General features: G+C 39.7%; 1 protein-coding gene across 2 annotated transcripts in view; it reads left to right on the plus strand.

Annotated features, from left to right (window-relative positions):
• tmem8b (transmembrane protein 8B) overlaps nucleotides 1–16,053 on the plus strand; it is a 40,359-nt gene extending 24,306 nt beyond the window's left edge. The window contains exons 9-13 of one of the 2 annotated variants that reach the window (XM_086205384.1): nucleotides 2,889–3,031; nucleotides 4,457–4,635; nucleotides 6,229–6,375; nucleotides 11,539–11,655; nucleotides 15,330–16,053. In XM_086205384.1, the coding sequence (XP_086061510.1) occupies nucleotides 2,889–3,031; nucleotides 4,457–4,635; nucleotides 6,229–6,375; nucleotides 11,539–11,655; nucleotides 15,330–15,665 (922 nt within the window). In that variant the 3' untranslated portion in view covers nucleotides 15,666–16,053. The remainder of the gene's footprint in view (nucleotides 1–2,888; nucleotides 3,032–4,456; nucleotides 4,636–6,228; nucleotides 6,376–11,538; nucleotides 11,656–15,329) is intronic. The other variant, XM_086205385.1, reaches the window with a different exon arrangement.
• Nucleotides 16,054–16,369: the final 316 nt, after the last annotated feature.

Here is a 16,369-nt window from a genome sequence, read left to right on the forward strand (position 1 = left end):
CGACTAATTAACTGACACCGACAGAAAAACTGTCAGAAAATGTCCACTAACAAACTGAATTGTACCAAATGATGTGCTTTAGAGTTTGTAAATGGATAGTTTTGAGCATTTTTGTTGTTTGTATTTGGTCGCCGTTAGCTCCAAGCTAAATATGCCATACATTGCTGGCTCTTCCTGCATTCTGGAGTCACATAGAGGTAGTCAATTCAGTGAGGGAAGTCATTTTTTTTTTAGAGCTCAAGACACCTATTTGTGAGCACTAAGGGGGAAAATATACAGTTTGGGGATGAATTATCTGTTTAAGTTCTGGTCAGGTTTATGCAGGTACAAAAAAAACAACAACTTGGCAAACACAAAATAAGCAGCTGTCTTCAAAATCTGTCAAACAAAGGCACGACTCACACAAACTCACTCTTTGAAATCGAACTGGCACCGGTCACGGATTTGCTCACAATACACCTGCTTTATCTGATTTGCTTCTTTGGGCTGATCATAATTACTTGGTTCACTCTAATGCATTTAGACATAAATATAGGTCATTTTCACTTCTTTTTTTTCCCCCTTATCTGGTTGTTTTTCTTCAGAGGTAATTTAACAGTACTGAGAATATTATTCATAAGCCGAAATTCATTGAAACCACTAGAATGATCTGCTACTCATCTATTTATGACAGTCTGCAATCAGTTCTTTGGCTTGGTCCCAATCTCCCAAAGCTACCATTCTGAGACAATATTTGCTGTCAATTAGAGGAAGACAATTGGAAAAAAAAAAATAGATTCAATATGTCTTTAAACTCGTGCTCGTAAAACAATCACAAGTTTGTTTACCAAAATTAATAATCCAGCGTTCTAATAAAGACACCGCGCTCACTGTTCAAACGTCGCAGCCTTCCTCATTCAGCCACATTATTCCCATCTGTCACATGGCAGATTAATTTGGGATTGGCTTCATAAATGTGCCGCTGGTGCTCACCTAACATTGAACAGCTTTAAACAGATATGTCATGTAGCCATGTGCAGGTTTTTAATTTTGAGTTATTTTAATTGGCATAATAGTTGGCAGGGTCTTTGTTCGGCGAATTGCATTTGTTAAACAACATAATTATTTCTCCTGTTGTTGATTCAATCTGACTGGAGGAAATTTGTGCAGTTTTCTTCAATTTTTCCTCTCAGGCTCAAAGAGAAAGGACGACTTTTCTTTTCATTTTGTACCAGTTTTAAACATTAACTCTGGTAATAAAAGCCAGGGGCACTCTATTTTCCACCCTCGGTACTGTCTCCAGACCAAAATGCATCAACTATAATGTTTTTCTTTTGACTAAAAATGGTTATTTCCACTTTTCTGTATAATTAAATACGGAGTTTATGATAAGTAAAGTGTTGTTCACAGTCATCTAAGTTAAGAAAATGTTCCAATTATGTTGTCCAACTCAAGGATTTTCATTAATTCTAAAGTATTCAGTAGATTGAGGGGTTTTTTTTTTCTGACTCTTAACGGTACAAAATGTGAACACAATAAAGTTAAGCAGATTTTTCCAAACCACTTGGGAGTTCCAATTGAATCTGCATAACAGAGAATAGCAGATGGTCTGGGATAAGGACTCACATGAGAGCTTTGCTGTCATATGAAAATGTGGGAAAACATTTCATGTCTGTTTCTGCCTTTCCACATATTTACTAAATCAAAAAGGTCTTGTTGAAGAGGAAATGAGGTAGCGTGAATGACAGGTATGCTTTAAAAGTACAATTTAGATGAAAAAGGAGCACATTTGCTTCCTCCTGGAGCTTCATTTTTGCTTTTGATTGACAATTGACATCTCAAACAAATTTATATTAGTGTTTATTTTGCTTCATTTCGCTCAAAGATAAAGAAATAATAAATAGCTTTTTTTGTGTGTGTGTGTGTGCAGCTGTTAGTTTCCAACCACAGTTGATTGCATTAAAAAAACATCATAGTTTGAATATATAAATCTAAATCATTACCAGTCTGTGTGCTTCTATTTATTCGCTGAATAGCAATGTCTGCAGTTTGCTTCCCTAAGGAAGACAACTGGGTGTGAGCATATTTCTGCTAAGTCCCGTCCGTGACAAAATGTAAGGGGCGTGAGTTTGCTAGTGGCTGCTTTAGCCGTGGTTCAAGCAGCGATCGAGTATTCAGAAATCCCCGGACAGCGGTGAGAGGAGCTATATTAGGCTTTTTGCGTCCGGTGTTTTCCATATTTGGATGAGACGGTGAATCTGACTGAGATACCTGGGGGGTGGAGCGCCTGTGTCCTGAGCGACTTCTCAAACACAGTGTAGCAAAGCATCCGTTATCGTCTATTTTACTCCAAATGGGACCATAAGTTACAAAATTATTCACGCTACATTAAAGAAGATTTGAGACTAGCAATTCAGACCATAAAGTGTGAGAAATAGGGACATTTTCTCAGTTCTATACAAGTCGATGACTTCTTGCAGAAATGCAGGTTTACGGCACATTACGCTGTTGTCACTCATCAGAACTCCACTCAATACACGGCTGATGGTCGGTCTGAGACATGAAACCTCATCAAGAATTTCCAGTTGTTCCAGCTAAAGTTCGTCAAGACATTCCGCATTGAAGTGTCGACCTCGCGATGGCGCCGTGGGAATTGTCAGGGTAGCATCAAAGTCAGTAGGATTTATGCTTTTGGAACAATGTGTGCACACATTTTTATGGCAGTTCATTCAAAAGCTGTTAGGATATTTCAGTCTGAACCAACTAACTGACTATAAATAAAAAGTGTCTGGCTGGAATATCAATTAAACCTGAGTCCCACGAGTTCCTTATTATGTGCCAGTGATTCAGTACTGATGTCTCCCTTTCTCACCTCCATCTCATATTCTGCCTGTCTGGGACTCTTCCAGGTTTGAAGCCTGCACCAATGTCACCGCTGAAGTGTATATGCGTGCTTACCTGACTCCATGTATCAATGACTGCGGGACATATGGACAGTGCAAGCTCCTGCGTACCAACAACTACCTTTATGCTGCATGTGAATGCAAAGCAGGTGAGGCATCTACTGCAGCGTGATTGTACTGTCAGTGTGTTCTGCAGGTCCTGTGTGTCAGCTGATTTGAATGTACGCAAGATGCAAATGCGAGTTAACTCAGATGAGATGAACTAATTAGGTGTCCTTTTGATTTGATTTTTATGTCTATTTATTTTCAAATTACATGTGCATTCACTAAACACCAGTAATGAAAGTCAATTACTGACAAATTACTGGTTTGATTGATGTGGAAAATAATTGCAGAAAAATGGTGTGCACACAGCATTGCCTTTCATTATTTATCAGTAATTAACAATAAGCAAAAAAGTGTGACAATTAATTAAAAAATGCAAGTTGTAGTTGTCAAAAGTTGTTTCTTTTGTTCTTTTTTTTCTTTTTTTTTTCTTTTTTTTTTTGCATACCAGATAAGATACTGGGGGAAATTGGGTCATAACTGCTGCAAAGAATTTGTAATTTTTTAGAAAATACATCATGCAGCATGACAAGTAAATGGGAAGGAGCAAGGTGGGGAAGGCACAGGTCATTTTTCATAAGTGATAAGACAATGCAGCAATTAAATTTATGGACCGTTGTCCGATGAATCATACAGTGGACCGTTATTAATCTTTTAATACAAACTATTTTGATAAGACAATAAAACAGGCTCTTAATTATGAACAGCTTTTCAATAAAAGATGAGCTTATGGAACTAAACAAAGGACGTCCTCAGAGGCTTTTTTGCTTCTTTTTTTTTTCTTTTTTTTTTTTTTTTCAATCCTGCCTTTGATCATCTGTTATCAGAGCCGGTTCCTCTTCAGTTAAATTCAAAGTCATACTTCATATGTGCGGCTGCTTTCTGGCAGGCGCTCTGCATTCAGCGCTTGCCCTTGGCCTCAAACCTTTCATTCAGCTGTGCTCACAAGCACTTAATTCACACTGTCTTATCCAATCCACCTCTTGATAAGGATCCAGTTCAAGTAGCAGAGCAGGAGGAGTTCACAGCAGGAGGTTCCACTGTGCTGCATAGACACCTTCACACATTTATTTTAGATTGTTTTTCAGATAGAAGTGTTTGTTTACAATGAAAGGCTGATGGAGTATTCATATTGTCTGGAGATACATATTTTATTCCAGTTAAGATGTACTGTAAATTCTAAAGGGATGAGGTTTTGACACAAATATTCATCTACAGTCAAGTTGTTGTTTTGTTTTTTGTTTTTTTTTCACGACTGTTCGGTCAAAAGATTTTAGGGAACTTTCCTAAAGTTTGTCTAGAGTTGAAGACGGCAAAACCAATGGTAACTTCAGTTGTTTTTTGTTTTTTTTGAGGCCACAAAACCTTTCTGTTCCTGTATATCTCTCTTACACACATACACGCTCACACACATACACACACAGAAACACGCACCATGCTGACAGTGTGTTTGTTTTGTTCTGTGTTAGGCTGGGATGGTTGGGGATGCACAGACAACTCGGAGGCCTACTCCTACAGCTTCCAGCTCCTCTCCACCCTGCTGCTCTGTCTCAGTAACCTGATGTTCGTCCCGCCAGTGGTCATCGCGGTACGAAGCCATTATCTGCTGGAGGCTTCCGTCTACATCTTCACCATGTTCTTCTCCACCGTGAGTGGCCGACACATAAACTGACACGTTTTTATAGGAAATACAACAATGTCAAAAAAAAAAAAAAAAAAAAAAAAATATATATATATATATATATATATATATCACTGTGAAACAACATGACAAAGAAACATCTGCAGTTCTGTATTTGGTTATTTATGAAGGGTAAATTACATTTTTCAAACAGAGAAAGAAAAGACAAATTTTTAAATCGAACGGTGCATAAATAATGCACCTATTTTTCAAGTTGTTATTTTCATGATGACAGTGCAGTGTTTTGTTTTGGATATGTCATTTCATGCCATTTACTGTTGGTAGACTTTTGCATACACGCAGATGATGTAGAAATTATGTTAGAGAAAATGTCAGAAATCCTGCAACGGGATGTTCAAGAAGTACAATAATCAAATACTTTAATCCAGTTTTCCGACAGTAACTACCAGCTCATGTTTAATGATTACAAAATATCAGTTGGGACTAAACGGCATCAAATTACATGAACAGATTTTATGGGATTACATACAAAATATCATTAAAAATGTTGGGCTATTTATACACAATCCCTTGAGATTATATTGGCACATCTGCACATTAATTTTGAAATAAAAGCGTGTTACTGGCTTAAAGATACCCTGTGGGGTTGTTAATTGCTAATCAAGCTGATAAGTGAGGCTTTAAGGTTAAGGTCCGTGATAGATTTAATTATATCATTTTGAATTTAATTCTAATCGTGTGTGAGCAGATGGAGGTGGCAATCAGTGTCTTGGCAATATAAGGTAGCAAACATGGATGTCGACTTTAGATGAATACAAGCAGTCCAAAAAAAAAAAAAAGAGAGCTTTTTTTTCCAAATGTTTTGTCAAAAGGTGTGAGAAAAGATTAGGTGAGATGAACATTCGCTAAGGGGCAGCAGGGCTCAGAGGTCGAGTGGCCATCTAGCAACTGAAGGGTTGCTGGTTTGATCCTCACTTCCCCTGGTGACCATGTCTAAGTGTCCTTGAGCGAGATACTGAACCCCTAATCGCTCCTGATGGCCCTGGGATGGACTGGCGACCCATCCAGGGCCTCTCGCCCAATGTCAGCTGGGATAGACTCCAGCCCTCCCGCGACCCGTAATGGATAAGTGTTACAAAAAATGGATGGATGTATGGAAATTCACTATAGTTTAAAGAAATAATGTCTTCAATTAAGTGATTCTATACCAGCCGGTAAAATGTGTTTGATAACATGACTCACAGCCCACTTTTCCCCCCGAAGCAATCAGCTGTTAAAATGACCCCCTTTAAAGTCATTTTTTCAAAGCATATACGAAATGATAGGTTTTCAGAAAGTAGATAGAAAGTCATCCATTTTAGGGTGAATTTAAACACAACAAGACAGAACTTTTATGAACTGAAGATGATAAAAAAGCCTTATTTTTTAAAATAAGTCTGCTCAGCTGAAGTACATCCTGGGGTGCAAGTGCTCCAGCTGGACAGAAATCACAACCAGAACAGATTCAGCTTGTCAAATAAGATTTAGAGAGAAAGACAAAACTCACCACGGATCCTTGTTGGTCTCACTGCTGGTTTTTTCTCTCCTCTCTCCCGGCAGTTCTACCATGCTTGTGATCAGCCGGGTATTGTGGTCTTTTGCATCATGGAGTACGATGTCCTGCAGTTCTGTGATTTCCTCGGGTCTCTCATGTCAGTGTGGGTCACTGTCATCGCAATGGCCAGGCTGAAGTCCATCATCAAACAGGTAAAAGCCTTCCTCCCGACAATTCAAGCTCTCATTGAGACATTCTGCCTGCCACTAGGGACCATTCACGGCAGGAGCAGCAGTAGGGGTCGTAGCCATATCCAGGGATGAAGAAGTTTGCGGGAACGGGTTATGACTTTCCAATATTTATCAAAAATGAACAAAAAAAAAACAAAGAATTTCATGACTGTTTAAACTAGGAAGAGAGCACTTATGTTTGAAGTGATTTTGGTGGTACGACGTTCTGTTGAAGTAAAGTTACTGAACATGTTTGTAGTATTTCTTTTCTGTGTTGCACTTTGTTGACGGCAGAATTGCTTTGATGAATTTGTAGGATTCATTCAGCTTCATACTTCCAGATAATCCCAATTTCATTTGAATTGGATTTCTTTTTAAATGATTGCAGCATGGAAGGTCTTGCCTTTAAAATGGTTTTGGTTGATTGTATCACAAAAAAACCCCAAAACCTTTCATAAAAGACCTGGAGAGGGATTCAGTTGGCTTTGCAAGAAAAAACCCACTTCAGAACATTTGGGGGTGATTGAGGGGGGTTAGAAACTAGAGGCGCTTTATGTCCTGACAAAATTGTAGAAGGTGTGAGCCATGTGATCATTTCCACCCATTAAGTTGTGAACGCCACATCAAATTCACATTTCTAGTAACACGTTTCTACATTGCACACATAAATTTTGCACCATCACAGTTCTTTTTCCCGCTCATCGTCAACCCTGCCAGTCTGAATTACTGACAGTGACACTGTACTGCCAAACAGCTAAAAGATTAAAGTTCACCACGGCGTCTTCTCCCCTAGCTGCACGTTTGATCACCAGCTAATAGAAATTCAACATCATGCTTCCCACCTCATTAGCACTTGAGCTCCATTCAAGTAAATTTCCCTTTTCACTATGTTACAAATCATAGATGGTCAAAGCCAATAAGGGTGCAGCCAGTGTCACAGCCTTCAGGACCGCTAACAAACACTGACTGGCTCTGTTGTCTCTCCAACTGGGAAGCAGATAGAGCGACACCAGGTGTATTTGAATCCCAATTTGAGATGCAGTGCAGTGATACGGAGACATGATTTGGCCTTAATGCATGTCCTTTGTCCCGTCACTGGCTGACAATTTGAGATAAACGCTGGAGCAAAGGATTAGAGGACACACAGAGAAGGAGAGCTGCGGAGCCGTGCAGAGAAGCTACAAATGAGCGCTGTGTATGCCCTCATTTTTAGTCCAAAATTGAACGATCAATATGTAAAAATCAATGATGCGTGTTGCTAAATTCTCTGGTTGTTGACATATTGCGGTGGATAACAACAGTAAACACTAACAGGTGCACCTTCTCCCTGGGTCACTCCCTGGCTGCACACCAAGATGGAGCAGTCTCAGGGAAAGCGCGTGTGTGTGTGTGTGTGTGTGTGTGTGTGTGTGTGTGTGTGTGTGTGTGTGTGTGTGTGTGTGTCCATGTCCATAAATGAGACCAATCGTGGGGAAGGGGGGAGGAGTAATGGGAGGGAGGGAGAGTGTACGAACATCTGCTGTCCTCTAGAGTTTTCATTTTTGCTGAGCGCTGCAGTACGCAGTCACTAATCAAATCGCACATGTCAGGACTGGCAAGTGCAACTGTGTGTTTGTGTACCAGAGGCACACAGTGTGTTTGTTGGTTTGTTTGTCTGTGTGTGTGCCTGTGTGTGTGTGTGTGTGTGTGTGCTTGCGTGGGCACGTGCGTGCGTGTGTGTCTGTGTGTGTGCCTGTGTGTGTGCATGCGCGTGTTTGTTCATTTATGACCATGACCGCGGCAGCAGCAGCAGCAGGGGGGAAGGACCCAGCAGCACTTGATTGTGTGTGTATGAGCGTGAGATCTATCCAGATAAATCAGCGAGATGTCTTACAAGGACGTTTTTGCAGGTCCACATAAAGGAAGAACCTGAAGACAAACATGAATCTGAACTGACTGAAGGTTATCCTGTTGGATTAATAGGAATCAGTTTAAAGGATAACGGTTAGCGGTGGTTATCGTACAGGTATACTTGATTCTGATTGGCTGTGGGTTGTCTCATTAATTCCTGATTTATGGAGAGCTACTGATCATTTCCTCTCTGTTTCACCGTTCTGGTGACGTAGCAACAACCATAGCAACAGGGACGTGGTCAAAGATTTCATTTACTGTTTCGATTTCTTTTTTAAATGTTATTTTATCATCACCATCACCTTACACACAACCTGTAAGAGGAACGCTGCCCCTTTGAATTTAACCTCGTTTCTTCCTAGCGATCATCTCACATTTGCTTCTTGACACACGACTTCTTGACGTTGATGTGGGGGCGATGAGAGAGGCTTGCTAGTCTTGTCGTTAAACATACTGTCAAGCTATATTTACTGTTTTAATCTCACTTAAATAATGTTAGCTTTCCGGCTCCAAGCTGAGCCAAATTCAATAATGCAGACACACATGATAAATTATTAGTTTCTAATACGGTGAAGACAATTAAAGCGATAAGCTTTTATTTTGTGGGATATCATGAGAGTCATTTAAAAGCTTTGAAAGCTGTAACCATAAGTAAGACCTTTGTGGCTAGAGGCTTTGCAGTGTACATAATATACACTAATTCATATTACAGACTTTTTGTTAAGCCTGACCTTTGTAAAAATGTTACTCTTGGAGAGGCGTTACAAAGGCTGTGTGTGACATGATTAAAAGCATTGTACAGTAATGCTGGTAAGCACTGAAATATACAGTCACGTCAATTTATTCATTTTACCCGGTCCTTAATTTATATGAATGGGATATAAAACATATCTGAAACATCTCTCATCATAACAGCTCTCCAGCTCATTACAGCCTCCAAAATGACCCTTGAGATAAATCCAAATCACAGTGAAATCTGAACATGAGCATCCTCTTGAAGGTAGGATTTATTGCATGAACGTTGCATTCTACCGCTTTATTAGGTATACCTAACAAATATTGATGTGATTGTATATGACTGATAAAAATAGGCTTCCTACAAGCATTCCAACAACCTCGTCTGTCACAGTGACAGATACTGATTCATTAAACAGCAACCTTCTGCCCGAGCATGTCCATGTATTCATGCTCGCGTACACTGCATGTATTCATGCATCTCAGGGTGCTGCAGCGTGGCCCAGCGGTGCAGTATGACTGATGACTGCTGCTGTGCAGCACTCGGGCAGCAGCACGCTGTTCCTCTCTTCCTTGGTGTGTTCCAATTAGTCTTGTTCTCCTGCAGGCGGGTCATCCCTTCCCTGCTTGAAAATCCAAAATGTGTCCTCATGTTCCCTGGCAAGAACAGAAAAATGCAGACCCCAGGCATCCTGGATAGGCTTCCATGATGCATGTAGCATATCCTATGGATTTTTTCCCTCTCACACTACCTTTTTTTTTCCCCACATAGCTGTAGCTTTATGTCAAGTTTTTGAGATTGATAAAAGAATTTTAATCTATAAAAATGTGATTATTTCTGAACCCATTCAAGTGTTAATGTTTATTTTCTTACAATGTGATGCTCACATGCAGAGAGGAGTTGCATTTCATGTATTCATCACTTTAATGCTGCAGCTGGCAATTGCCTTTATTATCGGCCCATCAACGTACGTAAATGTCAATGAATTAAAAACAGGCAGAAAATATCTAACAAACAAAAAAAAAGGTTGTTTAAGTTGAGGTCTTCAAATGCCTTTGTTGTTTTAGTGTTTTACAAATATATCATTTTTATTATTAACTCAGTTATTAAGATTGTTGCCAACAATTTGCTTTAAACTAATTGACAACAGAATCAGGTAACAGAGCGGAGATCATTAAAACACTAATTTTGAATTCAGCAGAACTCAATGGATGGACTTGTCTTCTGAGTCTTTTTTTCCCCTCACTGACGCATCAAACCGAATGAATGAAAATGTGTTTGTTTTTTTAACCGTTCTGAATACTGAGCAGCTTTTAAGCAGTGGAGCTCAACCCTAGTGGAGGCTGTTAACACTGCAGAATTTATTATTTTATATTTGTCTCACGCTTTATCGCCCAATTAAAAGAGGGAACAACATTGTGTTCATCCATCTATAAGTAACTGCACGGAACACTTTAGGGTTAAAGAATATGCGCTCTCATTTTTCAAGGCGGTGCAAACATGTAGATCAACTGTGTATTATTACCTTTTTTAGGGCAAGTTTTACTGAAACATATAAAGTATATATAGTGAACCTTTTTTTTTTTTTTGAGGACATTTTTCAGTTGCTTGCTGAAGATAAATTCTATGTGTTAGGGAGTATTTAGGGCACCAGGACTGTGTAAATCAGACTGACGCTAAATAAACTGTGACATTATTTTAAATGAAGGAGCATGTTGGCCCTGCAGTAGTGTAGCTATTGTTTTTGTTGTTGTTGTTTTTTAGAGTTTTTGGACAGTATATGAGGTTGTTTGTTGTTTTTTATATGGACTGTAACTAAAGGAATAGATCCTTTCAGGATTTAACTACACAGCAAATACTTATTATCGGGTTCAGTTACAATTTTCTTGTCATAAATTGTTGACAATAGAAAAAAAAATTCTTCTGTTACTTCGCGTAACAAGATCACCTAGAACACTAACTAGATTTCATTGTGCATTCACAAAGAGATCCAAATGGCTACGGGCAATATGTTTCAATTCTGCTTCATTGTAGTATAGATTTTCCTACAAACTACATCACTGACCTGGTTTGACCGCACAACGCCACAGCAACGGTATCATTACTATGACAGATGTCTTCCCTAGACCTGTATGAAAGCACCAGCGACAGAACAAGAACCTCTCGTACTACCAGAAAATAACAAAAATAACACAAAACCGAATTCAAGTGCAGAAAAGACAAAACAGTGAGAGTTCAGCTGAAATACAGTAGAGTTCTGAACTGTAGCTCATCACCTGGAGGTAAACTGCTTGTCAAGATTCAGACTTTTACAAATTCTCTCTCTATTGTCTAGCTTTTTTAACTTTTTGCCAGTATTTCTTCCCTCCAAAAGCTATTCCTTGTCTTCACACCTTCTTGGCCACTGGTTACAGTGTGGACTAAAGAGGGTTGTTATTGATCCATCCATGTGGTGTTTTTTTTTTCATTGTTCAGTGTTTTGTTTTGTTCCCCCCCCCCCCCCCTTCCCCCCGCTGAAGGTGCTGTATCTCCTGGGAGCCATGTCTCTGTCTATGGCTTTACAGCTGGATCGTCATGGTCTCTGGAACCTGCTGGGACCCAGTCTGTTTGCTCTGGGCATCATGGCGGTAGCATGGGTAAGAGCTATTTACATACCGAGTCTGCAGTAGCACAAAAATCCAAATTTACTGGCATTTAAAAACAGCATGACCGGTGAAAATTAAGTGAAATTTAAAAACCTAATAATAAATGAACCTTTAAACCTTTACCTTAAAATCTTCATCGGGATACATTTTGCACTTTATAAAAAAAAAAAAAGTTTTCTAAGATATAATGTGATATTGAAATTCATAGACAGGCTTGTTCAAACATGGAGATGAAGGGTGTCCTCGTGCCACTGGGTGTAAAAGAGCTTAATCCCTAATTTAGGCTCATAAAGGACTTGAACATGTGCATTGCTAAAAACTGGGGGTTTCTGACCAATAAAGCTATTTTAAATTAACATGGGGGGGGGGGCTTTAAAAGTTTTGCAGCCTGTGGGTATTAGTCATGGGTTGTAGTTCCATTATAAGTCAGCTTGTACTTTCACTGACTCTTCTCTGAGACATAATGTGCTCCCTGAACTGAGAAGATAAAAAAAAAAATAATAGTCTTTCAGGCAAGGTTCTAGAAAAAAAAAAAAGTCTTTACCACTAAACCTCTGACAGGAGTTTGAAAACATGGTTTGTGGCTTCCTAGGAGAAAGCTTTACGTAGAATAGTGTGGGAGTTACAGCAGCGAGTTTACTTTCTGTGAGATGGAGGATCCTAGAGAAACTGTGGAAGATGAAGTACTGTTAACTCCAGCATATAAACCCTCATGTGCTCCAGCAGCAAAGGTAGAAAAGACAGTATCATTTACAACACAGTTCTTTTCTTCTGAGATTAACGAGAGTCCTTCAGAATTCGTGCATGCCGTCACTATATCCTCTAAATATGAGTCTTTCTACTGAAAGCCACTGTCCTTCACTTTTTTTTTAACGATTTAGCACATTTGTAATTCAATTATAAATGGCTCAATGTCAAAATGACTCCAACAAAGACGGGTATTTCTGATCTCCCTGTGGCGAGGAGCCACAGTCTTGACAGGTCTTGATAGTAACTTCTTCATAAAAGAGACGCTTGGATCTGGTGATTATGTTATAGTTTCAAAAGACAAACCTGAGTCTGAGGCTCTGATTGCTCGACACATCCTAGCTGCTCGCTAGCTTACGTCTGCATTTCGCCAGTCTCTCCTCAGCACCGCACTTCTGAATTTCGAGCACCGCGCATTCTCTACAAGAGCCCTTCATTTAAAAGTGTCATGTTTCTGCAAAGACTGGCATCCTGAATGTTCCCAGACACAACCGAATTAGATCAGTCAAGCGGAGGCCACAGAGCGCCTGCTGCTTTGCAGGGGTGTCGCGTGCACTAAGACGAAGGAGAGATGTTCAAATCTGTCAGTGTCAAATGTCTATAATTCCTCAAACTCTGCTTGCTGACTTATACACAAAAAGATCATCAGCGCAGAAGAAGGTGCAAAAACAAACATCTACATTTTCTTCACTTGTCTTTGCATAAATGATTTGTTTTTAACTCGCGTGCAGCACAATGACTGCATCACAATTATTCCTGCTAGGACATGTGTAATTACTTTGGTCTTTCATGAATGAATTACTCTTGACGGTGCGCAACATACGATCATTTCTTGGAGGAAAAAAAAAAAATCTTTTTTTTTTTTTTTTGGAGTGATCAAAATAATGAATAAATAAAATGACGGAGCCTTTTAAAAGCTGCATGACGCCAAATGAAAAGTGCGTCTCCTCTGCGTATGAAGCTGTTGTCGGGTAACGGGAACGCACAAGGTTGCAAACTTGTCATCTTTCACTGTTCAAATGACCGGTTTGAAGCTTGAATAGTTCATTTCTGTAGAATTGATGAGGTTTTTTTGTTTTTTTTTAAATGGGGGCTCAGTGAGACTCTTTTGCGGTTGCTTTATGATCACCTTCAGGGTTAAACATGGGACGTTTCATCTTTGTAAAGCAAACCTCTGTCATCATAATTTGTTTTTACGGTATTCAGTGTTATTCTCGATGAGTCGTTAGCGAACGTACTTGTTACTTGTAACGCAATTACTGCAAAGCTTGAGCTTCTGCAGCCGTATCCGCCTTGTCAGATAATCATTAACCGAAACATTACTGCTAATACTGCTCTAAGTAACCATGATGTCATGAAAGAATTCAGTTGTTGGACCCTGAGATTAATTAACGAGTGAGTAATGTAGATATTCAATTAAAATGGGCCTAGTTAAGTTAGATTGTTTTAGTGCAAGCAGCGGCGACCGAAATTACCTTGTGACAGTTTTTCTTTCAGTTGTAGTAGTTAATCAAATTATAGATGACAAGAAGATTTGTGTGTTAGGAGAAAGACAGGCGTGTCTTCTAGACTCTGCACTCCCTTGAACTGGTGCTACCGTTACAGTTCTCTGGCCAAACTTACATATCCAGGGTCATCTTAAAGCAGGTTTTAACAAATCGAGGGGGTCAGGGTTCACATCATTGTGACCTACATCACTGTAAAGCAGAGTCCGGCCCATATCTGATGACCACTTTTAAACATCTAACTGCTGAGGATGATAGTCGTAGGACATGGTGTTGAGTCGGGTCGACGTGAATACAAATGTGCATCAGTAAAACCACCGGAGATTCACTGAGATGTCCATTCCTGTGTTCCTTAAATCAAAGTTAATGTCTTCTCTCTCTCGCTCTCTCGCTGAAACCCCACCGGCCCACAGAGTCACTTCTCTGTGGTACATCCCGCTCTGGTATTGTGTTTTGAAACGTACTCATTTGATTAGAAAAGTAAAAACAACAAAATAAACCCAAGTGCTTTATTTTAGAACTCCCTTAGTTGTCAAGTTTCTTGGATGAAATAGAGATGTTACCTGTATTTCTCAGCAAGGGTTCCTTGAAAAGACAGTTGTTGGTTTTTTTTTTTCTGTTTTGTTTTGTTTTTAATGTGCACTTGATGCTTTTCTGTCCATTTTATGTGTAGCCTTTTGAGTACACAACACAAGTACACAGCCGAACAATAAAAAAGAATAGGAAATGTATTTCCTCGAGTTTTAGGGCTTGCTAGAAATAAAATAAAATAAGATAAAAATGCAGAGATAAACATTCTGATCAGAAATGTATCATCTAGATAAAGTCAGTTTCAGGCTTCTGGGGATTGGGACGTCGGTGTAAATTTACAATCAAACCGTATTCTATAAACTCTACAGCATTAGAACTTGCTGGTTCTTTGTTATAAATCCAGATACACCAACCAGCTAAATATTAGGGAGCGCTTTTCCCAAAAAAATTCCACACTGTAGAGTCTTAATACATCTGCCTGGCTATAAATCAGCTGTGTCACCGCATACAAGGTGAGACGCAACACAACCCCCCCCCCCCCACACACACACACACACAGATGTGTTGGAGCAGTGTTCATGCACAAAATAGCTTTAAATCATCCCACTTACATTCTTAATAAAACTCCTTTAAAGTCAAAGGTTCTTAAGCCAAAACTCATGCGTTTCTGGAACTATGAATATGTCACTAGTCACCGATGTGTCCGTACACATTTTGTCCTCAACAAGTTAATTAGGACATAAGGTAACAAATAAAATAACTTTTTCTCAACCATGAAGAGGCTTTCAATTAAACTTCAATATTCCAAACCTTGTAAAAAATGTTGAAGTTTCAAGAATCGTTTTTTTTTTTTGTGTGTGTGTGTGTCTGTTGCACCGACAGACAGTGCGCACCATCCGACGACGGCGTTGCTACCCACCCACCTGGAAGCGCTGGGTGTTCTTCCTGTTCCCGGGTACTATGATCGCCACTTCTGCTGTGGCCCTTTACGCTTTTGTAGAGACGGAGGAGAACTACTTCTACATCCACAGTATCTGGCACATGCTGATCGCAGGGAGCGTGGGCTTTCTTCTTCCACCTCGCGCCAAGCCCGACGCCAAGGTGACTCCTCTGAAGCGTAGGCGAGGCTGCGGCTATCAGCTGTGTGTGAATGAGCATGAAGAACTGGGCCTGGTGGACCCAGCTATCATCTCCATAAACAGCATCTGTACCAGCTGATAGACTCCCCACGTTTAACCCTTTTACCTTAGAGACACTTCATTGCCTTCTTTTACTTGGGAAATTCACACATGGGAAAATAAGCCACAGAACTTGACAAAAAAATGAATAAAACAATGTAAATACTGCAAAGCAGATGTGACACACTGGATTTTTTTTTTTCTGTTGTTATCGTCATGGTTATTACTATCAATACAACTGCATCTATTATTATCTATAGTTAAAAGTTCTGATGAATTGTGGTTGTTTATTGACACACTGTTGTTTGTGATTATGCATTTAAAGTCAAAGCTGAAACACTGCTGCTATCTGACGGTGACTGTAAAACTGCTTCTGTTACAGTAGTTATTTATTGGTGGTCTTGTAAACAGGCCATTTATATTACTGTCGGGGGTTCCGAAAAGAGGGGGGGGGGGGGGGGGGGTTATGATGGTGATGTTTATCAAGGGCACGGCTTTTCTTGAAATTCTTTTGGAATATATCTTTTGCACTGAGACACAAAAATGTTATTCTGTAAAATTTTATAACAATATAAACTACAGTGGGCATCACAAATGTAAAACCTAGTTGTCATGTGGAATGTTAGACTGTCTTTATTGCGACTGCAATGTATCTGCTTTTACACGAATGTGCTGATTGTTCTGGAGGGGAACAATTCCAAAGTGCAGCTGCCTGTTGAGAGAGGAGAAGGGGAGGCGGGATTA

The sequence above is a fragment of the Aulostomus chinensis genome, chromosome 6 (genome assembly GCF_037954235.1).
Source record: "Aulostomus chinensis isolate RoL2024-O1b breed Wild chromosome 6, RoL_Achi_v1.0, whole genome shotgun sequence".
NCBI lineage: Eukaryota > Metazoa > Chordata > Actinopteri > Syngnathiformes > Aulostomidae > Aulostomus > Aulostomus chinensis.